The following is a 27,022-nucleotide window of genomic DNA, read 5'->3' as shown; positions in this document are numbered from 1 at the left end:
AAGACTCAAAATTGCTCATGGGGTTAATCCGGACTCCCAGCCCGGGCTGTGGCTCCTCCGCACCGGCCCTCCTCTGCGCTGTCACTCCCTGTGGCTCCTGCCTGGGCTCCGTGCATGTGTTCCCCTGCCTTCCCGACACAGATGTAGCTCTCCTCCTCCGCCCTTCCAGTTCACCAAGGGTCAATTCATAGTCCACATCTATTTTTCCATTTCAACCCCGTCTCTCTTTAAAAATTAAAAATCTACAGGAGTTATACATGCATATGCTCTCATCATAAATGTGTATATATATATTTATACATGTATATATATATCTCACAGAAAGTATGTTTCCATTCTTGCCTATTCCACATCCCTCTCATCTCTAGGGGTTAGGAATTTGCTGTGTATCTTTCCAGGCCTTTTGCTATGTATTTACATTTAAATTATTTAGGTTTTTGTATAAGATCGTTTTAAAAAGACATTATGGGACGTTACACACATTATTCTTTGAGTTGCTGTTTTTCACTTGACAGTTAACTTAGAAATTTTTCTAGGATAATACACATAATTGTGACTTAAAAAAGACTGTGCAGTGATTAAAATTCTGCAGTGTTTTTAGGTAAAAATTCAAATTTGAAAGGATATGAAGTGAAAAGTAGTTCTCCCATCCCCTCTTTTTCTTTTGGAGGTTACTGCTGATAACGTTTCTTACATGTTTTTGTAAGTGCTTTAAAATATGCAATCCTGTAGCATATAGTTTACACATCACATAGCATCTTGAGCATTTTTTTTTTCATATCTACGTGCACAGATGCCTCGTTCTTTTTAGTGAGTGTGTTAGGTTCTCTTATGTGAGTATACTATAATTTAGCCAACCGTCTCTCTCTCTCAGTGAACTTATTTGATCTTTTCTGTTTGGAAATCTCTGACCCTCCTAGCTCATGTTAAGTCACTCCCCATTTGTTATGAATTTATCCAGCACGATAAACATTAACCATGTGCCTTCTGTCTTCTGGTGCTGCGTGGAGCACTAGGGCCACCAAGTTGCTTGATACAGAGCCCCTCCCTGCTTTTAGTTATCCTGGTCTAACTTGAAGACACACTGCTGAGGAACTTACACTGTGACAAGAGCTGGAATAGGTAGATGTGCCTTAGCATATATATTATTAATTCTACTTGGGGATGGTAAAGAAGAAATTGCAGTCAAACCCTAGAGGATAAGTAAGAAATCTTCTAGGTGGCAAGGAAGAGAAGGTCATTCCTGCAGGGGTTAACAATACCAGTCTGGGTTGGCAAGAAAGAGCAGGTGATGTGCAAAGCATGGCCAGGAGCCAGTGTGATTGGAGCAAATGCTGGGGCATAGGCTGGCTGGGGCGGTACTGTTTGCTCAGCAGTGGGTCATAGGAAACATACAACATGTGACTAGAAGGACATGTGCTTTCTGCTCAGCTGGCCCCCAGACCCTCTTGGGCTTGTCCTCTATGTCCTGCGGACGTTGTCTCCAGCTGTCAGCTCCTTTTGACATTGCCTTCAATACATGGGGCTCTTTTGTGAATTGGTCTGTCTTGAAATATATATATATATAATACAGTTTTGTATGCTTAACTCTGTTATGTTCTCTTTTGGCAGAGTTTAATCAGTCAAGAAATAAAACATAATTCAGCTATGGCCCCAAGGAAGAGAGGTGGACGGGGGATATCATTCATCTTCTGCTGTTTCCGAAACAATGATCACCCAGAAATCACGTATCGGCTGCGAAATGATAGCAACTTTGCGCTTCAGACCATGGAGCCAGCGTTACCCATGCCCCCTGTGGAGGAGCTGGATGTCATGTTCAGCGAACTCGTGGTGAGTCTCAGACTTCATCCCAGGAGTGGCTGGGAGCGGGAGGGAGGGGAGAGGGTGTGAACGGTTTGGTTGGACACGGTCTTGCCTTTCTTCGGTGAAACGGCCCCTGTCTGCACCCCTACTGTCAGCCCTGAGCCTGTAGAGGAGAAAGAAAAGGGTAGCATCACTACCTCAGAGGGTTTGCTGGTGCTTAAATGGAGAGATTTAGATCTTTAGTTCTTCAAATATGCAGCCCTACTGCATCCTAAGTTGCCCTTTCTAGTTCCTCCCTGTCCCAGCCTGAGATGCTTGTGTGCACAAATATTTCCTTCATCTGACACCTCCTGGGATTCCCTCACGCTTCCTGCCACTCCCAGTGTGTAGTGTTAGTGTCTTTTAAAAAATTAGTCACGCTGTCTCGCATGTCCTTGATCCTTGGATGAAAGACATTATTATTTAAGTAGAGTATCGTTATTTAGCCTAATGATAGGATTGCAGTAATAACTGTTGTGGGAAACTTTTTATAGATGCTATCATATTTTAAAATCCACTATACTGAAGTGAGAGACATATCTATGTAGGGCCCACTCATCAAGAGATATAGTTGCTCTCTGCAACTTAGCTTCTCAAGCATCTGCAAAGTAGTGTTTCTTTCCAGTCTGCGTTTCAGGGGATATTATGGTATGGTCAAGGGCACTGGCATGGACATTAGGAAGACTTTGGTCCACATTACTGCTCTGACTTTATTATCTGTGTCAGTAGGGGAAAAGCTTATGACTTTTCTGAGCTTATATTCTGGAAAGTGGAAGGGAAAAAACACTTGCTAGGTTTGATGTAACATTTAAATGAGAATCACGCAGAGTGGGAATGGCCCAGTGCCTGCCCCTTCTTAGGTACTCAATGAATATTACACGAAACTCTATCCTCCTTTGATTGCATCTGACATTTTATAATGGACTTAGTTCTAATCAGATCGTTTATGTTGTTCAGCAGATACTAGGGACTGCTATCATTTTACGTGTCTTACATCATAGGCTGTGTCACTGCCCTCCGGGGATAGTAACTGAACTGCTTGTGTCACTCCAGCTTTGATGAACCAAAATTCACCTATAAGCTTCTCTTATGAGATAAACCAAGAAAGGCGAGTATTAATACTATGAAACTGATGTTTGAGTTCTGGCCTCCTGAGTGGATTAATGAGCTGATTACCAACGAAACTTGGTTGGGAAAAGAAAGAGGTGACACCTGGCAGTATGTTTACATTTGAGGATGTTGAATATTTTGCAGTGTTTCAGGAATCTCTACCCACTCCCATTTCTACTGCATGCAGAACTCTGTTCTAGATGTCAGTGAGGAGGTTCAAAATGGAAAATTAGAACCTGCTCCCAAATTGCTGCCGGTTTCCATAGTTTAATTGAGAGGTATAATGCACCAAGGCAAGAAGCACACACACCTCTGCATAGGCTGTGTGTAACTGTTGTGGGATATAGGACATGATGGATGAGGAGGGTGGTCAGGGAACACCTCTTGGCAGAGGTGAATGGTCAGGAGGGATTGAAAATGAAAAGAGAAGTGGAAGGGATCAGCGTTAATGGCTGTCTTGGTCATCTGCAGCTAGTTTATCCTGTGATGGCAAAACCTCAGTGGCCTCTCTGTTATTGATGTTGCATGTCTGCTGTGGATTGGCAGAGGAAAGAGAGACATGGTGAACTTCTCAGGCTCTAAGCTTATGCTTGGAAATGACACGAGTCACTTCAGCACACGTTCCTTTGGCCTACACAGATCACATTACCACTCCCAAGTTCACAGGGGCAAGGACATGTCATCCTTCTGTAGGGATTGGCACCACAAATCACATGGCCGAGCCTGAGGTCACTGGGATGAGTGGAGGGACTCCATCCTTTCCCAGGGATGGGCAGTGAATCATGTATCATGATGGCTGTCATGAAAGGCAATAATGATGCATTGATGGGCTTGGTATTATTTCCCAGTTAAAGTATTTTAAAACCAAAGTCAACCGAAGGAGACAGATGTTGCTGATAGACAAAGGCCTCCTCAGTGGTAGAGAAGCTGGTGGACAGAGCTAGTCCCCTCAGAGCACCCACCTCCATGGTCCTTTCAGTTATATTCTGTCAACCTCCCCAAATGAGACCCAAGCCAGAGCCTGTGTGGTGGCAGCTCCATGTACATCTTGAAGACAGCTCATTGTTCTGTATTCATAAGGGAGAAAATTCCACTCTCAGCCTTATTGATGTCTTTATTCTGTGTGAAAATTGCCTACAGCTGTTAGTTGTTAAAAAACCAATGCCAAACCAGAACTTTAAGCCAGAACCATTGGAAAACAAATTATCTTGAGGTTTGTATCTGTCCTGGCGAGTGATGGATGGATTTTTGTCTACTCTTGACTTCAGGGACTTAGACCACAAATCCATCCAACTGCCAAAGGTGTCCTGGGGCAAGGGAGGTGGGCTCAGAGCCATTGGGAACCTCTGCCCAGGGTTCTCTTGAGTAGTCGCAGGAGCAGTTCTGCCTATGCCCTTGCACAGAAGGATGGCCACGTGGGGAGGCGGAGTATGCTGCAATATAGGGTAACTTCCTTTGAGATGGTTTCTGTTGGAATTTGGGTTTATTTCCTTGCCTGTAAAATGGGGATAATGCCATCTTTCTGATGTGCTGATGCAAAGATTAAAGAAGACAACTTTCTTTTTTAAAAGACTGCTGCCTATTCATGGGTGCTTCACAGCCCACATCCTGGTATAGCAAGAAGGATGGAAGATAATTCAGGTATGTCCTGGGCACATCACCCCAGGCGAATATCCCAGGTTTTTCCTTCTTTTGAAAGCTGATCTGCCTGCTGTGAGCGCACCAGTGTTGGTCCTAACTTGCAGGCCATTCTGCCTCTATCTGATGGAAAGCATCTCATCAGGCCCTGTCATTGTGAGCTAGTTTCCTTTGCATCTTCTGATGAGTCACTCATTTGATGTATTTAAAAGTGATACCAAATAGGTTGCTTTCAGAATTGCTTACAGCAACCTTATCATCTCATAAATAAAGCAAGCCTGCATGGGAGGTTGACCACGTGAATCTTTAAAGAATGTGGGCCCTGAGCAGTGCCTCATACTCTTAACATTGTACAGTCAAGCTGCAAGAGCATTCCAATTTCAGGATGTAGTGGTTTCTGGAGGTCCCAGGCCCATACTCTGCACACGCTCCCCACCCGCCATCCCATTTTTAGTAACAGCTTTGTGGAGATACATTTGACATACCATATATTGGGTTGGCCAAAAAGTTCATTTGGGTTTTTCCACCCGAATGAATTTTTTGGCGAGCCCAGTAATTCACCTGTGTAAAGTGTACAATTCACTGACTTTTGGTATATTCACAAAATAATACCCCCATCAGTATATTTTAGAACATTTTTCTCACCCTAAAGCAACTCCCTTACCCATTAGTCATTACTTGTCACTTCCCCTCAACCCTGCTATCCCCAGGCAGCCACTAATCTACTCTGTTTCTATGACTTTGCCTCTTCTGGTCATTTTCTGTAAATAGAATCATATACTATATGGTCCTTTGTGACTGGCTCCTTTCACTTAGCATAATCTTTTCAAGGTTTATCCAAGTTGTAACATGTATCAGTACTTCATTTCTTGTTATTGTTGAACAATATTCTGTTGTATGGACATACCACATTTTGTTTATCCACTCATTGTTGATGAATAGTTGGGTTGTCGCCAGTCTTCAGCTTTTATGAGTATTGCTGCTCTAAACTTTAATTTGCAAGTTTTTTTGGTGTGGAAATATAGTTTCAGTTCTTACAGGTGTATACCTGAGAGTGAGATTTCTGAGTCATGTATAACTTTTGAGGAACTTCCAAACTGTTTTCCAAGTTGACTACACTGCACCATTTTACATTTCCACCAGCAGTTATGAGAGTTCTAAGTTTTCTACACCTTCACCAATTCTTGCTGTTTTCTACTCCCTTCCGATTGACCAGCTGCTTTTGAAGCTGTTCTGTTGCTCCTGGAGAGCTGAGGACGGGTAGCCTGGGAATGTGTGTGTGCATTTGTGTGAACTGCCAAATAGAAATAGTCTCTGCCAACAATTTTAAAATGATTTTGGATATTTAAAAATAAAATATTGAGAATCAGTGTTATCTCCGCTAACCATTTATTTTATGCCTTTGAGCATCAATCCTTTTTCCATATTACTGCCCCCATTTCTTCCCTTCTCCACTTCTGCTTTGTCCTGTGTCTCAGTCACAAATCAAGAAGCTAACCAATCTGAGACTCAGCACTCTTCCCAGAAAATAAGATTCAGCTAAAGTCTTGTCTTTTCGACAGGGTTTTTAGGTCTTAGATTATCCCCACCAGCATGTTTGAAGAGTGCTAGGGGGCATAGCACTGTATGCAGTCCTTGTTCATGGAACCTTTTACGTCTTAGCATTAGCAGTGGAAGATTTCCTTTGGGATAAACAGAAGAACGTGTTATTAATTGACAGATCAATTCCTTTGGTGTGTGTATGTGCACGCGTGTGTGTTAATTGCCTGCTCTGTGCCAGGCCCTGAGGCCACTGGTCCTTCTTGACTTTGTGGGGCTGAAGGTCCAGCAGGGGAAACAGGCAACAGAAGACACTCTCTTATCCATTGTGACTGAGGGCTCTGAGAGGGGCCGCTTCGGCAGGACATTTTCTTGAGGAAGAACCTTTATTCCCCCTTTTTCCACAAGGTGAGAGTTGACTCACAAGTTCCGTTTCCATCACCCTTGGCTCTCTTGCTGGGAAGTAGCATTCTCAGCTTTCCTTCCAACCCTTTGGAAAATTCATAGCTTCATTTCTCTCCCTTATTCTAACTCTCTGCAACTCAACCTGCTTTCAGAAAGCACACATTCTGTGACCCTTGGTGCTATAAATTTCATAGGATTGAACCCCCTTGGGGAGTTCTGAAATTGTCCAGTTATATCCATGACTGGTGCCTATGTGTCTAACTCAGCATTGAAATCCCAGCAAGCCCACGTCTGCAGATGAAAGTTGGGTTCTCCAACCCAGCTTTCAGGAGCAAAAAGGGAGGTGTTTTTTGATCTCCCATCTGCTTGAGCTCTTAACATAGCTGTTATTTAATTCCATTCTTGTTGGGGAACAAGGATGCTGCTTACTGACACCTACCCCCAAGCCTCACAGGTACCTAGTGTGGAAGGATCTTGGAAGCGTTCCTGGAGGAAGTGTGATATTTAATGTAAGACTTGAAAAGAAGGAATTATGCAGGCAAAGAGGAGAGGAAAGTGTGTTACAGACAGTGAAAATAGCATATATAGGGCTGTGAAGTGAGAGAGAAAATGTGGAAGACTCAAGAAATTGAAAGTTCAGCGTAGATGGTGTGTGAAATAAGAGCCTGGGTGGATTGGGGTTCTGAGAGCCAGGAAAAAGGGATGGAGAGAGATAGTTGTGTTATTATATATTCTCAGATTCTTATTTGAACTAAAGGACAGTACCCCTGCTTTCTTACAGGTTTTCTCAATGAAATATGCTAAAGTACATCAAAACATTTTGCTATCTGGTTATATTTACGAAAATAACCCTTGTTCATTGCAGTCTCTGTGAGGTGTCAGTAAGCTTTAGCAAAATGTGTCATGTCTCCTTGGGTAGATTTTGAATATGTTTTCCTTTGAGTCCAACTGTTGAGGTGAGATGGCTTGTTTCAATGCATATCTTCTGTGGCTACTTAACTTTTGAAATGGAAAGAGAATTTACTATAGCCCCCTTCTGGTATTCTGTTCAAATACATGACTCTTGAATATACCAAGAGTTGAGGGTATCCCGCAGAATATTTCACAGCAGTAGTTATATCAGAAATGGCATCTCCTCACAGATTCCCTCAGTTCTCTTGCCTTGTGAAACATCAGAATATACATCTGCTTTTCCTGGGTAAGGTTTTATTAATAGGTGAGAAGCCAGGTTTATGATAAGTCTGGTCCTGATTTTCGAAATATCCTTGGAATCAGTTAACTGACCAGAGGAAAACTTTCCTTTCTAAGAGAGAATACATCATCGTGAATTTATAGATAGTTGGAAATAATAAGCAATATAGACCCAAGTTTTCCTAAGTCTGACATGTTACCAATTCTGTTTATTCTGTTTTCTGTTAACCTGCCTTCATTCAGATTCAGTATTTAGTTTTCCGTTTATTTGACCAATGTGTCTAATATTCTGGGATAATTTGTTATACAGTGCTATGTGCATGTGGGTGGGTGCTCAGTCATGTCCGACTCTGCAACCCCATGAACTATAGCCCTCCAGGCTCCTCTGTCCACAGAATTTTCCAGGCAAGAATACTTGAGTGCATTGCCATTTCCTACTCTAGGGGATCTTTCCAACCCAGGGATTGAACCTGTGTTTCTTGCATCTCCTGCATTGGCAAGTGGATTCTTTACCACTAGAGCCATCTATCCTAACACCTGTGCATTTCACCATTCTCAATAAAAATGGTGCAAGTGTTGCTCTCAACTTAATACTCCACCACTTGGAGGTGGTGGAAATGTGAGGGGGTGTTTCTAGGTCCTGCAATTACTGAATGGTGCTGCTGGAGTTTGTGGCCCATTCCAAGTGGCAGTGTTCCCTCTCCCCACTGGGAGTTACTGGGTGACCCATTGTCAGGGTGAGGTTCTTCCTGTGTAACTCATTTCCAATCCCAACTCTATCTGTGGGTTGGCGGTGGGTGGCATGGCAGCCTGACTTAAATAACTCTACTTTCAGTTTGCAAAAAGTCACTTTTTAGAATTCCCATTTTGGCATATTTACATTCTATCTTTAGATAGAAAAGGTTATGTTGGATACAAGTGGAAAATTGTCTTTAGATGGCCAATATACAGTTGTTACTATTTTATTCTTTAAGAACTGGTATCCAAAAGTGGATTTCCAAAGGTGCTATTAAAAAAGTTTAGTTGCGTAGTATCAGTTAAGTGTTATGCCTTCCAGGAAATATAAAAGAACATTTGAAAGAAACTAATTGAGAAATTCATTAATGATCACCATTTATATAATTGAGGATTGTCAACAAAAGTTAATACCTCAATGGAGAAGATGGTGTTGGTGGATAATGAGAAGATTTGTATGCTCATAAATATAATCACTTACTGTAGATCAGTTTTATTATTATTAGGTCCTGAGGACACTCTCAACACCAGCATAGACTTTGAGAAATGAAGATAGTAAGACTGAGAGGATTTAGTTGACGTATCAGAATTAGATGAATTCACAGTCAAGGCAAACTGTGCCAGATGAATTCCCTTGGGAACATACATCAGTAAACTCTTCATTTTTCATTATGTTCTGAAGTCACTTTGGTATGAGAAGAGCTACAGGAATCCAAGTTAGTCTTATGATATACCAGTATACAGATTTTGTTCTTTTTGTTGTTGTTCAGTTGCTCAGTCATGTCCAACTCTTTATGACCCCCTGGACTGCAGCACACCAGGCTTCCCTGTCCTTCACTATCTCCCGGAGTTTGCTTAAACGCATTTCTATTGAGTTGGTGATGCCATCCAACCATATCATCCTCTGTTGCCCGCTTCTCCTGACTTCAGTCTTTCCCAGCATCAGGGTCTTTTCCAGTGAGTCAGTTCCTCGCATCAGGTGGCCAAAGTACTGGAGCTTCAACTTCAGCATCAGTTCTTCCAATGAATATTCAGGACTGATTTCCTTCAGGATTGACTGGTTGGATCTACTTGCAGTCCAAAGGACTCTCAAGAGTCTTCTCCAACACCACAGTTCAAAAGCATCAATTCTTTGGCACTCAGCTTTGTTTATGGTCCAACTCTCACATCCATACATGACTACTGGGAAAACCATAGCTTTGACTATATGGACCTTTGTTGGCAAAGTAATGTCTCTGCTTTTTAGTTGGTCATAGCTTTTCTTCCAAGAAGCAAGTGTCTTTTAATTTCATGGATGGAGTCACCATCTGCAGTGATTTTGGAGTCTGAAAAAATGAAGTCTCTCATTATTTCCATTGTTCCCCATCTATTTGCCATGAAGTGATGGGACCAGAGGCCATGATCTTAGTTTTATGAATGTTGAGATTTAAGCCAGTTTGGGAAGTCACAGTTTTCATCTGTTGTTTCTTAATTGGAGTGTAAACTTTATACGTTAATTGCAGTCCCCAACTTTTTTGGCACCAGGGACCAGCTTCAGGGAAGACAGTTTTTCCACAGATTGGGTGGGAGGTAGAGGGTGGGATGGTTTGGGGATGATTCAAGTACATTACATATATTGTGCACTTTATTACTGTTATATCAGCTCTACTTCAGATCATCAGACATTAGATCCTGGAGATTGGGGATCTCTGGTGTAAAGGATTGCTTCATAATTAAGCAGAGGAACTCAGACTGCACAAAGACTTCAAAGATATATCTAGAATAGTCTTAAAGTGTTCAGTTGTCTGAAAGCCAAAAATAGTAGTCTAATGAACTGATATCAAAATTGTTCAATTGCCATGAATTTAAAAATTCTTTTCAATTGACAAACTTTTATTTATTTATTTTTAATTTTTATTTAATAAATGGTACAAAGCACAATGCCAAAAACATTAACAGTTAAAATTTCACCAAATGAAAAAATACTATAGAACACACAGTTGTAAAAAGCTACATTAAGTTATTTTACGACTGCCTCAAGCTGCAAAAAGAAAAAAAACTGAATGTCGTACCTAAGTTATCCCTCTCTCAAAATAATGCCATTTATGTTATAGACCATGAGCACACCATCAAAAGACGGGAACTGCTTTTGTTAAATCATATATATATATATGACTATAAAGAGAAAATTCTGTTCGTGTAAAGGACATGGTTAATTGACAGAGAAGAAAAAAAATATTGAGTAGATATTCCCTTGATACTGTGGTATTTTTGAAGAAATTAACTTGATGAGTTCATAGAGGAATGTTGGAACAGTATTAGAATGTGCAGTAAATCACAAAAGGAAGTGGAAATGTAGATATGGGCTTAAATGGGTTCACTGCTAAAATTGCTGTGGGATAGATGTGAACTATTGCCAGTATATAGTCAGTTTAAAGATGAGCAAAAAATGATCCTAAATCTAGAACTTTATAAACAAATTATTTAGGGCCTGAGAAGAACTGATGGTTTATGATACAGGGGATGTTGATATAGGGGGTTTTTCTTGCTTATGTATGCTGTGCTTTTGAATTGAACTTTGCAATACATCCAGAAATCTAATAGGATTGGCAGTAGATCTTCATTTCAGTGGACAGTATACATTTCTTTGAGGTCCTGTCTGCTTAGAGATAGTGAGATGGTCAAGATGGTTTTCAAAATTTTCTTCTTGTCTTCGGATTCCCTAAACAAATCCAGAAAAGCTTAAGATAAAACCATAAACCATTTTATTCCTTCTAGTCCTAAATGTGTATTTTATCTCATCAAGACCATTCCAAATGTCCTTTTATTCAAGTTGTTAAATTTACATTTTTTACTCCATGTTAGGTACTTTGTTATCAATCCATTTATTTCTGGGTGCCTCATAATTTAGAGCAGGGACTGAAATGAGGATGGGGGCTCAGGGAGAGATGGAGGAAAAAATCATGAAAACTTTATTTTAATACAAATTCTGCAGGACTGTCTGAACTAATAATGTTATTGAGAAAGTGGTTATGAGTCCCCTTGGCCTTGATGATTTTCATTACCCTGAGTTCTAAAGAGATGTTGAGAGGTATGTATTTACTTAGGTTTTGGCTTCAATTTAAAATCTGATTATTTAACTTAATCCTCAGGCTGCCATGTGCGAATTACACAGTCAGCAAACTGCGCTACTTGCCAGCTCTTTACATGTCCCCATCCAGACCAGGTTTTAAAGACAGGGAGGATAATTTGATCTCCATAAGTGGTATGGTTTAGGTAAGCTTTCAAGTGTAATTTCGAAAATGTGTTTCAGTAATGGCTAGAACAATCTGGTAGTTTGTACAAATAAATGTACTCAAGGATATATATTGATGTACTGGGAGTCATTTAAATACCATTTGCTCTCATAAAACATATGTCACACAGCCTGCGGGAGGTGAATGCCCAATACATGGATCATGAATTGCAATTCTAAACTGTCCTCAAGTCTTTTTATCTGCTAGGCTTGAAATCCCCTCTTTTCCACATGCAGTTCCTCTGGAATTTCAAAGTGTTTCTTGATTTGTGTTGTAGGAGCTCAGTACCAGTTACATCTTTTGGTTATGATTTTCTGGCTCATGGATGAAGGGGGAAAATATATATATATATATATGTTCCTAAAATTCCTAAAAACGTCCCAAATTCCTAAAAAAGTTGGAATTTTCCACCTCTTGTCTAATGTTAAATAAATCCACTGGAAACATCCTACAGCTGCTAGCTGTTTATTTCATTATACAGTGTAATATTTAATAACTAAACTGAACCAAACGAAGGTCACTTAGAATATATACTTGTGTTGTTTTCAGGAAAGATGGACATTTCTTGGGTATAGAAGAAAAAAGCAAGTCCTTTGCCATTTTTTAAACAATCAGTTTAGTTTATTCACCTGTGGACATTCATGTTAAATCCACTGTGAGCATGTGCCTTTACAACGTGAGAGAGCAGAGGGGCACAGGCATCGAATCTGGCTTTTTCACTCAAGATCTCCAGGGCCTCTAGCAGTGCCTGGTCCTGAGTCCATGGTCAGTAAATGCTTGTGGTCTGGATGAATAACTCACTACTGAAGGTTTATACATGATATGCTCAGGAAGATTTGAATAAATGTATGTGTGCATGCGTGAATTAATGATGGCTGAATCATCCAACAGTTGGATTCCTATTCTGAATTATTCTTGAAGTAATCGTGATGGGCTTGGGCTGGTTCCTGTACTCTTCCTGCATTCATGTCCACCTTTTGTCATTCTCTCTCCTCTTCTTCTTCACTTGGATGTCAGTTACCATGGCAGCACCGAAGGGTAGCAGGTTAAAAGGCTAAGGGTATTGTTGTTGTTATTCAGTCATGTCCGACTCTGCATGACCCCATGAACTGCAGCACTCCAGGTTTCCCTGTCCTTCACGATCTCCTTGAGTTTGCTCAAATTCATGTCCATCAAGTCAGTGATGCCATCCAACCATCTTGTCCTCTGTCATCCCCTTCTCCTCCTGTCTTCAATCTTTCCCAGCTTCAGGGTCTTTTCCAGTGAGTCAGTTCTTCGCATCAGGTGGCCAAAGTACTGGGGCTTCAGCATTCTTGTCTAAGAAATATTTTCTGTCCTTGGTAGTCTCTCCACCCTATATTACGTGGTAGAACAAGTAAATAGCTGCAGTGTGGGAGGAGACTCATTGTGCTAGATATCTTTTGACCCAGCTAAAACTTAGAGGTGCCAGCTGAGCTGCTTAGCAAGTCCAAGCCGGTGGGGAGAGGCCTGGATGAGAGCAGTGCTGGTGTCACTGTGGAAGAGGGACGCGTGTGGAACTTGGCTTCACAGTTGCCCACAGGACCTTCCTTATCTCTCACTCTACAAGCTGACTCTGTGTCTCAGGAGACAAAGTCCCTCCATTCAATCAGGAAAACACTGCTTAGAAATCCTCTCAATTAAGCCTTGTCAACAGAAGTTGTACTAGATTATAAATATAAAAATTGGAAATTTGGGTAGCTGGATTGCTGTTGAGAGTTGATTTCAGCATATATTTAGAACAGGGTGCTTTACTTTAGATTATTGGAAAACTGCTGGTGATGCAGACTAATTAAAAGTTAGTCTAATGAGTTTCTAGTTGAAATAACACAAAGAAGCCAGATAAGAAGCCTACAGGTTTCGCAGCAGACTTTTGTCTAGCAAACTGGATATAGTTTGCATTGCCTGCTGTTCAGAGTAGGAAAGGAAATAGTGTAAAACAATTAACCGTGGGTAGTAAGAAACTAAAAATTATTTCTATTAGTCAGCCTTTGCTTGTGGGGTTTCTCAGTTATTATTTTTATATGTCGAATGAAAACACATCTGTCAGACACAGAGAACATTATTGTGTAGGTGGTGGTGAGTCATATTGTGGTATTTTGTGTAATGACTAAGAACGTTGGCAGAAATCTTACAGGCTGCAAACCTTTAAGGTTTGTTCTCTGTGTGTACACATCTCTTCAGGGACTTAACACTCGCTGTTGTTTTCCATTTATGTCTGTCTTGACTGGTTAGGGACGGGTAATAATTCACTGAACGCTCCTCTATTTAAACCGACAAAGGGCTTATCTAACTTTCAGGTTTCCAACCACCCCTATGAAAATAAAACTGTTCTCAAGGTCATGGTGGTTAAATTTTAAGAGCTGGGATGGCATTTCATGACTCGTGGATGTGGTGGCTGTTTGCTGTGGGAAGGATGGATGTTCATAAATTTAATGAATTATTGCCACTGAAAGGTACATTTTCTCCATACAACTATAGAAGTCTAATTTTGCTGCTGTTAAAGTGCCACCCTTCAGCCCTCTGTCTGCTTTGTCTGGCCCTTTCCCCTTTGTGTGGTACTTATCACTGTGTCATGTGACTTAAGGCCTGACCATTTGTCCCTCCAAGAGGGTTTGTCTTGTATGTGGTAGTGTTGAGTGGTGGGGTGGGAGATGAGGTTAGACGTGGGAGATGAGGGCGGATGAGGGAGAGGGTGAAACCCAGAGAAGGCATCGCTGCTGTTGGGTTTATGTGAGGTGAACCGGGGGGTTGCTGCCTCCCGGACATGTGGGAGACTTTTGGTGGGTGGGGTTAGGATGGGTAACTTGGGCCTGTTTGCTATGGGTAAATACCTGGTGTTTTTAATTTGAAGAAGAAAAGTTACCCTTGTGTGAATAATACAATGTTAAAAAATACTGTGAGCTCTGTGCATTGAGTCAAATGGATGATTACCTTGTCAAGGACCATTTAAAAACCAAAGCCAAACAACCCCAAAACAGAAACATACACAAAACAGTGGGCTGATTGTCAGGGTAACCCCAAGGACCTGTCTGTCTTAGCTCTCCCTCTCTTCGTGTTTTTAATCTGTTTCCCCAGCATTCAACATGTGTCTTCCTACTTCTGTGTGATATAGAGTTAGCTTAACTCATTAGAAATAGAAATCCTGAATTCCTTCATTAGAGATTTCTCTTGTTAGCTGAAAACTCACTTGTTGGCTCACCGAAATCTATTGACTTGGTAGATGTTCAAAAAATAAGTCATTTAAATATCGCATTGAAGGTGTTATAAATAATTCCATATTTTAGCCTCGCTCACATCTCTGAAAAGAGCTTTTCAACTCATTCAAGACCCTTATTGTATATTATTTCAAAATTCCTTCCTTTGCTTTATCTAGTGAATCAGTCCATTTCCTTAGATTTTATTTGCCCTGTGCCAATTGTTTTCTGATTTATATAGATTTCTCTATAGAGTTGCCTGCTTACTCTAGAGTGTAGAACTGGGGGTGGTTTCTTTGTGCAGAATCTTTCCAAGTGGGGTTTATAACATGCTTTGTGAGAAATAAAGCCAGAACTTTAGTTCCCACAGCTGGACCTCCTTCAGCGTTCTTTTCTTCTTAATAACAAAAAAATGTCTAATTATTATGTTTTCTCCTAGATAATAAAAATATAGGAAATAAGTGTTCTATAAAGATATGAAAAACATAATTGGTATCTTTCCACAGAAGAAAAGCCTTTGTTGGTTTCCATTTTTAAGAAACTTGTACTTTCTGTGGAGAAAAATGATGCTTGGTGCAGATGTTTCTTTTTCTACCATTCACTAAGTCATTTTCCTTTAAGTTTTAAAGCCCTATCCAAGAAAGAATAATATGGAAAAAAAAAATTATTTGGCCAATGAAAGGAGCTAGACCATCTCAGTCTAAGGTAGAGTAACAGGAACTAAATTTATTCTATTTATCTTTGGATTAATTGCCAGGCCTCAAAACAATATCTGACATAACGGTGGGGGGAGTAAGGTGAGAGGTGATCTAGAAGCAACCGGGATGCTTCCTGGGGTTATGCCAAATACATTTGTTTTTTAATCTTAGTCAAAAATTTTGAAAAAAATATTAGTGAAAAAGATTGATGGCAAGAGGAAATGAAAAGGGGGGGGCGACAAGGGATGAGATGGTTGGATGGCATCACTGACTCAGTGAGCTTGAGTTTGAGCAAACTCCGGGAGATAGTGAAGGAGGGGAAGACTGGAGTGCTGCAGTCCATGGGGTCGCAGATAATTGGATAGGACTTAGAAACTGAAAAATGAGTGAAAACCTTGACTATTAACCCACAGAGAAGCCAGTAAGATCACCACTCAGGAAAAACAAAAAACATTGAAAAGTTTCTTCAGGACTTAAATTGTTATATTAACCTATCACCTAATTTAATCTTGAGGGACATTGGGGGAAACATTGCCTATCTCTTGGTCTAAATGGAATGCATACTGTTGGAGTCTACATAATTTTCAAGGTAAGGACAAGAATATTTCATGGACGTGATCATGGTTTCAAACAGAAACTGTATCTAAAGTTGTAACGTTTCTCAGATTGAACTACTTAAAGAGGTTCACTTTTTCCCTTTCCTGCCTCTTCATACATTTTTTTCAATGTTTCTTTTTGATTCCTTGTTTTAGTTAACTGTTCAACCAGAATGACCTTTCCTTATTATGTACACACAGCCCTATTTTCTCTAGTCTGAAAATTTTTGTTTTCCTGGAGCTCCATCAACCAGGCTTGATTTTTTTTCTCTTTAAGAACTTTATTGAGATATAACTTACATGCTGTAGAATTGACCCCTTGTAAGTGTACAGTTCAATGCATGTTAGTAAATTTATGTAGTTTTGCAGTCATCACCACAATCCACCTCTAGAATAATTCCATCACCTTATCTCCTCTTGGGTCCATTTGCAGTTAATCTCTGTTCCTGCCTCTAGCCCCAAGGAACCACTGATCTGTTTTCTGCTTCTATAGATTGTTTTTTCTTTAAAAATTCACATTCATTTCAGTTCAGTCGCTCAGTCGTGTCCGACTCTTTGCAACCCCATGAATCACAGCACGCCAGGCCTCCCTGTCCATCACCAACTCCCGGAGTTCACTCAAACTCATGTCCATCGAGTCGGTGATGCCATCCAGCCATCTCATTCTCTGTCGTCCCCTTCTCCTCCCGCCCACAATCCCTCCCAGCATCAAATTCATGTAAAGGGATACTATCTGAAATGCCGTGATCCTAATTGTTTTGTTTTCCATGATTGACTCTTTTAGTATTTGAATTATCAAAATGAAAAATCTCTTATAATATTGCTTTGAAGTAATTTCATAGCTTTGAAGAGACTAATATATGAGGTGATTTCAAATTAGTTTATACTCTGTTCTTTTTCCTCCTTTCATCATTTGTGCTTTCATTCCCCAGCTTGCCCAGCAGTGTATCTAAATGAGTGCAGGTAGCTGAAAAAGAAAGTAGGGAAAAGCAGTCCATTCATTTTGTAACCAAAGAACAACCCCAGGAGTACTGTCTGTGAAATAGGTTATAGATTCAAACATAGGAGGTAAAGCTAAAGCTAGCAGCTTCCATAAGAAACCATAGAGTCTTGTTTTGTTTCATCTGCAGCTTGCAAAGATTTCTTACAGAAAATAAAAACACTAACTTTAATAAAAGAAAAAATATTATGAAGTTATATTTCATAAAAAAAACAGTGATCAAAATAGACTTAACAAAATGAAAAGGCACAGGTGAGGCAAAATACTGGCAGTACATACCTCTGACAAAGGACATGTTTTACAACAATAAGACAGGCAATTCATAAGTGGGCAAAAGATTTGAATAGATACCTCAAAAAAGAATATGTGTGACTGTCATGTGAACTTGTGAAAAGGCATACTCAGCATCAGGTGTCATCAGGAAAATGCAAATTAAGACTACATTGAGGTACCACTTCACATAAGCTGTGCTGTCACTTCAATGGTGTCTGACTCTATGTGACCCTATGGACTGTAGCCCACCAGGCTCCTCTGTCCATGGGATTCTCCAGGCAAGGATACTGGAGTGAGTAACCATTCCCTTCTTCAGGGGATCTTCCTGACTCAGGAATCTAACCTGCATCCTTATGTCTCCTGCATTTGTAAGCAGGTTCTTTACCACTTGCGCCACCTGGAATGCCCTAGGATGACTAAAATTTAAAAGATATAGTACCAAATGTTTGTGAGGATGTGGAGTAACCAAAACTGCTATATTTTGCTGGTGGGAGAGTAAAATGTTACAACCAGTTTCTGAAGCTTAAAGTGCAAAAAACTGCAATGTATACCTTTGCCAAAACACAAAAATTGTTTACTTAAGAGTGTACCTTTACTCTCCGTACGTTTGCGTGCCAAGTCGCTTCCGACTCTTTGCGACCCTCTGGACTGTAGCCCGCCAGGCTATAGTCTCTTATGTCTCCTGCACTGGCAGGCGAGCTCTTTACCACTAGTGCCACCACGTTACTTCAAAAAAAAAGGAAAGGAGGATGGGTTTGAATTATTGAAATGCATTGATCTTCGCTATGTCCCATAATAACCCCTCTCCTTCCTTTTCAGATACCCACCTGCCCTCACCTTAGTTTTTCTTCAGTCCAACTATATATCACATATTGTTTTGGGTACTGACAACTGATGCAAAGATAGATAGAACAAATTTCATTCCTGCCATCTGGAGATGAGTCTAGGAAGGGAGTCAGACATGCCAATGTGATTGTGATTAATGCAAGTGTGATAACCGCAGCAATGTGATTAATGCCAAAAGGTTAGGAGAGCAGAGAAGAGTACCCCCACCCCCCAAGGTAAGTCAGGTAGGCTGGCCTGGGGGACATGTGATCCCTTGTAAAAGCTTAGATAACTTGTAAAAGCCAGAATACTCGAGTGGGTAGTCTTTCCGTTCTCTAAGGGATCTTCCCAATCCAGGGATCAAACCCAGGTCTCCCACATTGCAGGCAGATTCTTTACCAGCTGAGCCACAAGGGAAGCTCAAGAATAGCCTTTCCCTTCTCCAGAGGATCTTCCAACCCAGGAATCAAGCTGGGGTCTCCTGTATTGCAGGCGGATTCTTTACCAACTGAGCTATCAAGGAAGCCCCAAAAGCTTAGATAAACAGGACTCATTCTTAGACATGGTGGGAAAGGCTCTTTGGAAAAAGGTTTCTGAAATGGGCAACTTGTGATCCCAAGTGCTGAAAGTTGGCTGCTGGTGGAGGAGAAAGAGGAGGAAGGGGTGAGGTAGGGCACATCAGCAAAGGTCATATCATGAAGGGCCCTTCCTACCAGCTAAGGAATTTGGACTTTATCCTGAGAAGAAGAGGAATTGTTGAAGCCTTCCATCATCTTGTCTTCCTAACTGGAATCTAAATTCCATGCAATTGGGGTCTGTTATTCATCTTTGCATCCTTTGTAATGTCTGGCCATGGTCCTGGAATGGGTAGGACATGGAGTAGGTGTTGATTGATCTCTAAGGCTATGCGATAGTCTCTTCAAGTCTTGCAGGCTTGTTTCAAGCCATATTATTAAAATGGAGTGAGTCAGAGCAAAGAAACTTTTGGAATGGAGGGGTGGGGGTCTCATTACACTCTGGGCATTGTGCCTAGGCACTCCCAATTATTATTTAATCCATGTTACCCCTCCTTGCTCAGATTTGCCAGTGACCTCTGATTGCTCTTAAGATAAAGACCAAAGTTCACAGTGGCCTGCCTGCAAGGCTGCTGTTCACTGTCTGTGGTGCTTTTGACCTATTTAACTTCTATTTATTTCTCAGGTCTCACCTCAATCACAGCCTTCCCTGCCCCACGACTCCCCGTGGCAAATGGGCTCTGGCAGCTCAACTCTGTGTGCCCGTCCCTGGGATCATGTGATTATTTGATTTCTATTCTTCCCTTTCGAGCATATGAACTTTGTGATACCTTTCTATTCCCTGCACCTACAATGCCTAAATTTAGTGGACGCTTGAATTTTACGTAATCCGTAACAGCCAGACCTGGAACTCAGGGGTATCTGACAACAAAATCTCCCTCTTTGTCCAGATAGACACTCAGCAGGCCCAGCGGGCCGCCAGTGCAGCTCAAGGGTGTGTTTTTCCTACTGATGTCAGTGTCATGGTTCTACCCACCTGTTGAGTGATCAACAGAATGAACAGGCTAGTGGTTAAGCACATGGGCTCTGGAACCAGGCAGCCTAGCCTCAAGTTCCTCCTCCACCATTTACTAGCTGTGTTACCTTGAACAGGCTATTGAATCTGTCTGATTCAGTTTCCTGGAAAGTGGGATAATACTACCCACTTTATAGGATTATTGTGAGGATAAACTAAATTAATCCATTAAGAACACTGCTACTAAGCACACTGAAAGTACTCAGTAATTGTTAGCTGTTACCATTACCACTGTCCATGTATTCCTTCCTATTGTCTTACTGTAATCCCAGATTACATCCAGAGGGCCTTTGTGTGTGCATGCTCAGTTGTGTCCTACTCTATGCGACCCCATGGACTGTAGCCCGCCAGGTTCCTCTGTCCACGGGATTTCCCAGGCAAGAATACTGGAGTGGGTTGCCATTTCCTCCTCTAGGGGATCCACCCGACCCAGGGATCAAACCCGCATCTCCTGCATTGGCAGGCAGATTCTTTACCCGGTGATTCACCTGGGAAGCCTAGAGGGCCTATATCAATTTTTAATTATTTTATGGAAATTCTCGCCTTGCATGAAGCCATCTACTGTGAAGTTATAATTCAACCATGTCCTCTCAATTCAAAATTGGTCATGTGTGTCTCAGTAGAAGCAGAAGTTTTCTAACAGCAAAATATAATAGTATTAATAATTTTTGCTGTGAATTTCGAGGTTTTTAGGATTCACATGTTTCTTCACACCTCTGCTCAGTTAGGAAAAACAGTAGTGCAGCGTAGTAAAGGATTCAATATTAGTAGCACTGTTCACTCACAAATCAGGGCTTCCCAGGTAGCTCAGCTGGTAAAGAATCCACCTGCAATGTAGGAGACCCCAGTTTGATTCCTAGGTCAGGCAGATCCCCTGGAAAAGGGATAGGCTACCCACCCCAGTATTCTTGAGTTTCTGTTGTGGCTCAGCTGGTAAAGAATCCGCCTCCAGTGTGGGAGACCTAGGTTCGATCCCTGGTTTGGGAAGATCCCCTGGAGAAGGGAATGGCTACCCACTCTTGTATTCTGGCCTGCTGAATTCCATGGACTGTACAGTCCATGAAGTCTCAAAGAGTCGGACATGACTGAGCGACTTTAACTTTCACTTTTCTCTCACAAATCACAATCCTTTTCCCCAAACTAAAGTGAAGTCGCTCAGTCGTATCCGACCCTCTGCGACCCCAATGGACTGTAGCCTACCAGGCTCCTCCATCCATGGGTTTTTCCAGGCAAGAATGCTGGAGTGGGTTGTCATTTCCTTCTCCAGGAGAAATTCCCAATCCGGGGATTGAACCCAGGTCTTCCACATTGTAGGCAGACACTTTACCGTCTGAGCCACCAGGGAAGTCTTCCCCAAACTAAGCACCATATTATTGAGCTATTGGAATAACTGACCTGACTCCACAATCCCACCCCAAGAAAACCCTAATTGTTGGGAAGTGCTTTATGTCGCCATACCCCCCATTCATCAGTAGATGAGAACAGGTGTAACTTACAGGGAATTAAAAAAGGAAGAAAGGGAAAAAATAATTATTTCACATATGTAACAGTTGCATAACAAAATTTTAACATTTTTAACATGTTCCCTTATAATGGAATTTTCTGTAAATATTTTTTATTCCTTCCTTGGTTTTATATTGTTGAAATTCTTAACTGGTTTCTAGTGGTTAGTGTCTGAGTGTGTGTTTTAGTGACTTAACTGCTTACCTTTCTCTTAAAAGAAAATAGCTCCTGATTTGTATGTAAAGATGAGAGAATTGACCATAGTACATTTGCCCCTCCCTGTGCCAGGCATTACTACCTGCTGAGTTGATGTTGCTAATCCTCACAGAGCCATGAAATGACAGGCCCATCCTGGAGATGAGGAAACAGAGGCTTAATGAGATGAAGAATTTTCCCAGGCAGCCGGCATGTATCAGACCTTGTGTCTCTAGGCCCTGGAGGTGCAGGGGTTAACAAGATCAGGGCATAAGGGATAACGAGAAATAAGCCTGGCAATTAAGTTGGGGTTATAAATGGAAGACCTCAAAAGACTGGCTGAAGATGTATAATTAATTTTGCAGGCAGTGTGGAACTAATGACATTTTGTACTTCCTCCCACCTTCTCAGCCCTCAACACTGGGCAGTCAGTGGTGTAAGGACCCTTCCAGCTGATTCCATTGCTCACTCAAGTCTGAGGACCACTGGTATAACGCATCAGTGGCCATGATGTAGAAAGGATCGGAAGGGCGAGAAGGAACTGGGGGAGGCTGGTGCCAGAGCCAGGGCAGAGGTGATTAGGGCATAAATTTGGGTGCCTTCACTGGAAACAAAGGGAAAATGTGAGTTTTTTCCAAGGAAGAAATGATAGCACTTGATGACCCAGCAGAGGCAGAACTGTAAGATGGGAGGCCCACGAGTGGTAGAGCCGCATTATATGGCTCAGTTAGCTGAGTCTTGTTATTGTGCCTTAATTCATAGTAATTTAATATGTCTCACACCCATCAATCTGCCGCTCTTAACTAGATTCAACTTTCCCTATAGGAATAAAAATGTACCAGATGCTCAATACCAATAGTAATGTTGACCACGGATTGAGTTATTAAATGCCAAGAACTGTTCCCTATGCACTTTATAGTCATTATCTCATTGTTGTTCATTAGTTATAGATGTTCATAAATTGCCTTCCCTCAGTGTCCAATCTAAGCTGCACACCACTATAAAATTAATGTTTCCAGACACTGATCTGAGAGACTGAAAGTCTGGACTCAGGAGTCAGACAGCTCTAGGCTTAAACCCCAAGCCCCATCATTTACCAGGCATATGTGGTCTTTGAGCAGGTTACTTACCCAACCTTCTGCCAAAACTTCCCCCAGCTGTATTACAAGTATTATTAATACAAGGTGGGTGTGATCATGAGTGGAACTCTCAGGGTTATTGTGAGAGCTAAGCAAGAAAATGACTGCACAGTGATTGACATTTGAAGTACTGGATAAATATTGGTGATACAAATGTCACTCCCTTGCTTAGAACCTTCACTGGCTCTTCTTGGTCAAGAAAATAAACTCCTTAATCTGGCCTTGAAGATTGTCCACAGAGTCACTCCCTACCTCCCAAACCTTTAATCTGATGGTTCTTTGCATAAACCCAGTGCTTCAGCTAAGCTGGTCAGTGTCCCCTAGACACTCTAATTCATTACCACATCCCGACCCTTGGTTTTCTTCTTCCGCCCATCTCATCATGTCCCTCAGGGCCCATCCCGATTGTCAGTGTTTGTAGAGCCATCCTTACCAGTCCTTCATCTGTAAAATGAGTAAATCCCTCCAAACTCTGGAACTTTAAAGACCTTTAATGTTCGATGGACCCTCTGCAGCAGTACACGGTGGCCCAGGACAATTCTGTCCATGCCCAGCCTGCTTTCCTGACCCTTCGGTAAGTGTAGGGCTGCGCTGGGTGCCCAGCCCAAGGCCAGGGACCTGCTTTCTTAATGCTGGTAACAGACACTGGCACTTAGCAGCTTCTTGGTCTTTCCTAAGTTCATCTGAATATGTGTTGGCTTTGTTTTCTCATTCAAATGATGCTGATAAAACTTCCCTTATAGGAATAACAATTAATTTGTAAAATAATTATTATTATTTGTCTTCACAGGATGAACTCGACCTCACAGACAAACACAGGGAAGCCATGTTTGCACTTCCAGCAGAGAAAAAATGGCAGATATACTGTAGCAAGAAAAAGGTAAGATATTCATAATGATTCTGGTTAACTGGAAAATAATGATTGTTTTGATGCCCTTTGCTCTCCCATTTCACCACCAGACTTCAGGCACTTCTTTATAATGTAAAAAACAGATCAAATATGCCCATTTGTGGTCTTAGCACTACTTGTGGTAAAGGACCAGCTCCTTGGATGTTGATTTTATCAACACCTCATTGCAACCCCCTCACCTCACACCATTATTCATAACCTTGTATATGAGACCTCTAAATAACATCAGCTTACAGAAGGTTGAAGTGTTTTTCCAAAACTTGCATGAAAACTTTACATGAAAGTTTGTATGTAGGTAGGTGAGGACCAGCACTGTGGTTTCACAGCTGTAGTTTTCTCCGCTCTCTGTGACTACCTTCGAACAGCTTTCCATTTCGCCATCTCTAAGATGTGGCCTTGTCCTCGCGGTGTGAAGTGGCTCTCCATCCATTTCACATTCCAGACTGGGGCCAGAGGAAAGGGGAAGGCACAGCTCCCCACCCCGGCTCTTAGGGCCACGTCGGGAGTCCCAGACCTGAACTCCCTCGCAGCCCACTGTTAGCTACATGGCCACACACCCCTGCCAGGAATGCTGTCTTATCCTGGGTGGTCATCCACACATAAAAGCTGAGGATTCTGATGCCTTTGGAGGAGGAGAGAAAGGAATTCATGAGGTAGAGAAAGTACTTAGCTCTCTTCTCTAGCCTCCATGGCACTAGGCACCACCCATGGACTGTATCTCCCACAGTAAAGCTCACTCTGCCATCTTTCAAACCCAATGGCAGATTCTGCGACTGTTCTCTCACCCGTTTTTGGAACCACTTGTGTTCATGGCCGGCTTTTGCCACTTTCCCATCTGTTCTAGGGGAGACTTACATCAAGACAGGGAAGCAGGGAGGTCAGGGTTGGTTCCTAAGGGAATTGCTACCTTTCCAACTAGAATGGGTGCTAGATTACTCACCTCTGGAAGCAAAGAAACTGGAACAAACTATAACAATCCAGTATCTTGAGAAGACACAGTATCAGCCAGGGAAACCTTTCCTTAGTGGATTAGGATGCATTTGGGGACCTCCATTTGCCCCCATGGTTCCCACCCCCCACCCTACCACACTGCCTTGTGTAATTGGCATGCCCCTCCTGGGAGCGTCTCTCCAGCAGTGAACCTTCTGTATTCCTCTCCTGCCAGGCTTTATAACCCTTGTAACACCAGCATCTGATACCTGGAAGTGAAGGCATGATGAATGAACCACTGAGTTGTTGGGTTATACCTACCTCTCAAACAAACTGAAGCACATTTAACTTTCCATGTGAGCTATTGTAATTGATAAAACTGCATGTGGGGTTTTGTTCCAGGGCTCTTTGCTGAGAGATGTGTCCAACTATAGCCTCTTAAGATGACTTCTGAGCCACTTAGATCATGTCAAGCATTAAGGGTTGCTAATGCAGTGGTAACCAGTAAGATGTGTTTGTGAATGAATATGTCCTCTCTTTCTCTCTGTGAACATCTTACCAATGGGAAGACCTCTCTTCTGTCAAACTGATGAGTCATCGCTCAGGAAAGACATTTTAAATGGAAAGAATTTTAAAATGAAAATAAAAATGTGCTCTGTTCTGAGAGTAATAGTGTTGAATGGTCTTGAAAACAAGAGAACTTTTCAGGCAGCTGCCTTCAAGACCTGGCCCCTACAACTGAGAGAGAAAAATCCTTAAGTGCCTGAGTACACAGAGGATATTGTCTATTTTGGCTCAGATGAGCGCAGATTTTTTTCTCAAAATTAGGAAACAACATGAAGTGGGGATTGAGAACATTCGTTAGAGGAGAGGAAGAGGCAGGAGAATGGGAGCAGCTTACCGAAGGGAAAGTTTTCTTCTTTCCCAGATTTTATTACACCCTTGACGGCAATTGAAAGTTAATCATGGAAACTACTGCCCCTTAGATTAGAAAAGGCAAGCCCTGGAGGATAGAAACGACCTCGGCCTCACAGCTGCTGCTCATTTTTCAATTTCCTGGCCTATCAAATCCTCTTTCAAACCTTGTCTCCTATGTGCGCGGTGGGGTTGGCTTTTTGTAGGAGAGTGGATGTAGGTGCGGCCACTGGCCTCGGAATCCCATTTCCTGACGGATGGGCTATTCCTGCGAGTACCTGGCCCAGTTGTGCAGATCTTTGGGAAAGCGGTTTTCCGGCTAGCTTCATTCCAGCAGCTTGGATTCCCTTTATGACTTAGCAATAGTGTGACTGAGTGGGAAAGCCATCTTAACTCTTTGGGGAATCCTGGGAGTTTGTAGATCCGCCTCACTTTAAAATGGCTTGACTGAGGATTTTATTGATTAGAGCTTCTCAGACTGTTAAAACTATGCTGTGCTTTGGGTCGACAACTGACCTTTTGGGACCCTGTAATAAATAGAGAAATAAAACAATAAGAAAACACAAAACCCTTTGCATGAAAAGGGCCCGATGCTTGGTCCTCTTCAGAGAACCTGGCCTCCTTCAGGACGGGTTGCCCGTTCTCAGAACGGAGACAACGGTGGCCATCCTTACCACCAAGAACAGATTGTTTTCCTTGGACCATCTCTTGGGTTTAGCCGTTTCAAATCAGACTTGTCACCAGCAAGCCCGACCACATCCATTTCTCAGGCCAAGGGAAAGCTACACCCCCATGGCCCCTTCAGACTTTCCATCTTTCAAGATTAGAACTCAGAGCATCATAGATGTTCTCACACATAGTGAAGCCATAGAGTAAGGGTCCATGAGCGCCAACAGAAACAGAGCTGGGGAAAAGCAGGCTTTCTGCGTAAAAGTGCACAGCAGTTGTGGAGACAAACGGCACTGGGAACTGAAGATGGGGCCTGGCCTTCCTCAGCCAAGTGGCTCTTTTCCATCCAATAGAGACTTGAGTCCCAGCGGTGGCTATCTGCTTATCAAGCTCTGTGTTCATTTCTCAAACAGCTTTATCCGAGTCCTCTGGTTGAAAACTCATTTCCAGAGCCAAAATGAAAGCTGCAAAAGTGTTCCTGGGGCTAAAAGAATTGGAAAGAAATTAATTGGAATTTTGCCTAATTAAGTAATCCGGGGGGAGAGCAAGAGATAGATGTTGCGGCCTTGTTGAAAGTCCAAACAAATCTGTAAAAATGACATGGTTTGGTCAGCCATGGTTTGTCGTATGTAGCAGTCCACTGTCAAATTTTTTTAACTTTTATGAAAGGTCCAAGGAAAGGCTCTGTTGGTGGAGCTGGGGGTATTTTCAAATAGGAAATGTTTGTGGTTCTTATCTTTAAAGGTAATTCCCTTTTTAGTTCCAATCACAACATGCTCTTTTGTTTAAGTGAGGTTTTTCCCAGTCTTCAGCCAGAAACTGCATCTGT

The 27,022-nt window shown here is 41.9% G+C and overlaps 1 protein-coding gene across 5 annotated transcripts in view; it reads left to right on the top strand.

Moving 5' to 3' along the window:
• Positions 1-27,022, top strand: part of DAAM1 (dishevelled associated activator of morphogenesis 1) — a 180,701-nt gene that overhangs the window by 72,651 nt on the left and 81,028 nt on the right. For all 5 annotated transcript variants that reach the window (XM_055437065.2, XM_055437062.2, XM_055437064.2 and 2 more), the window contains exons 2-3: positions 1,612-1,830; positions 23,560-23,649. In XM_055437065.2, the coding sequence (XP_055293040.1) occupies positions 1,648-1,830; positions 23,560-23,649 (273 nt within the window). In that variant the 5' untranslated portion in view covers positions 1,612-1,647. The remainder of the gene's footprint in view (positions 1-1,611; positions 1,831-23,559; positions 23,650-27,022) is intronic.

The sequence above is a fragment of the Moschus berezovskii genome, chromosome 9 (genome assembly GCF_049115385.1).
Source record: "Moschus berezovskii isolate FMDL1 chromosome 9, NW_MosBer_1.0, whole genome shotgun sequence".
NCBI classification, from domain to species: domain Eukaryota; kingdom Metazoa; phylum Chordata; class Mammalia; order Artiodactyla; family Moschidae; genus Moschus; species Moschus berezovskii.
The sequence above is the reverse complement of the archived record's forward strand: the minus strand, read 5'-3'. Positions and strand labels throughout refer to the sequence as shown.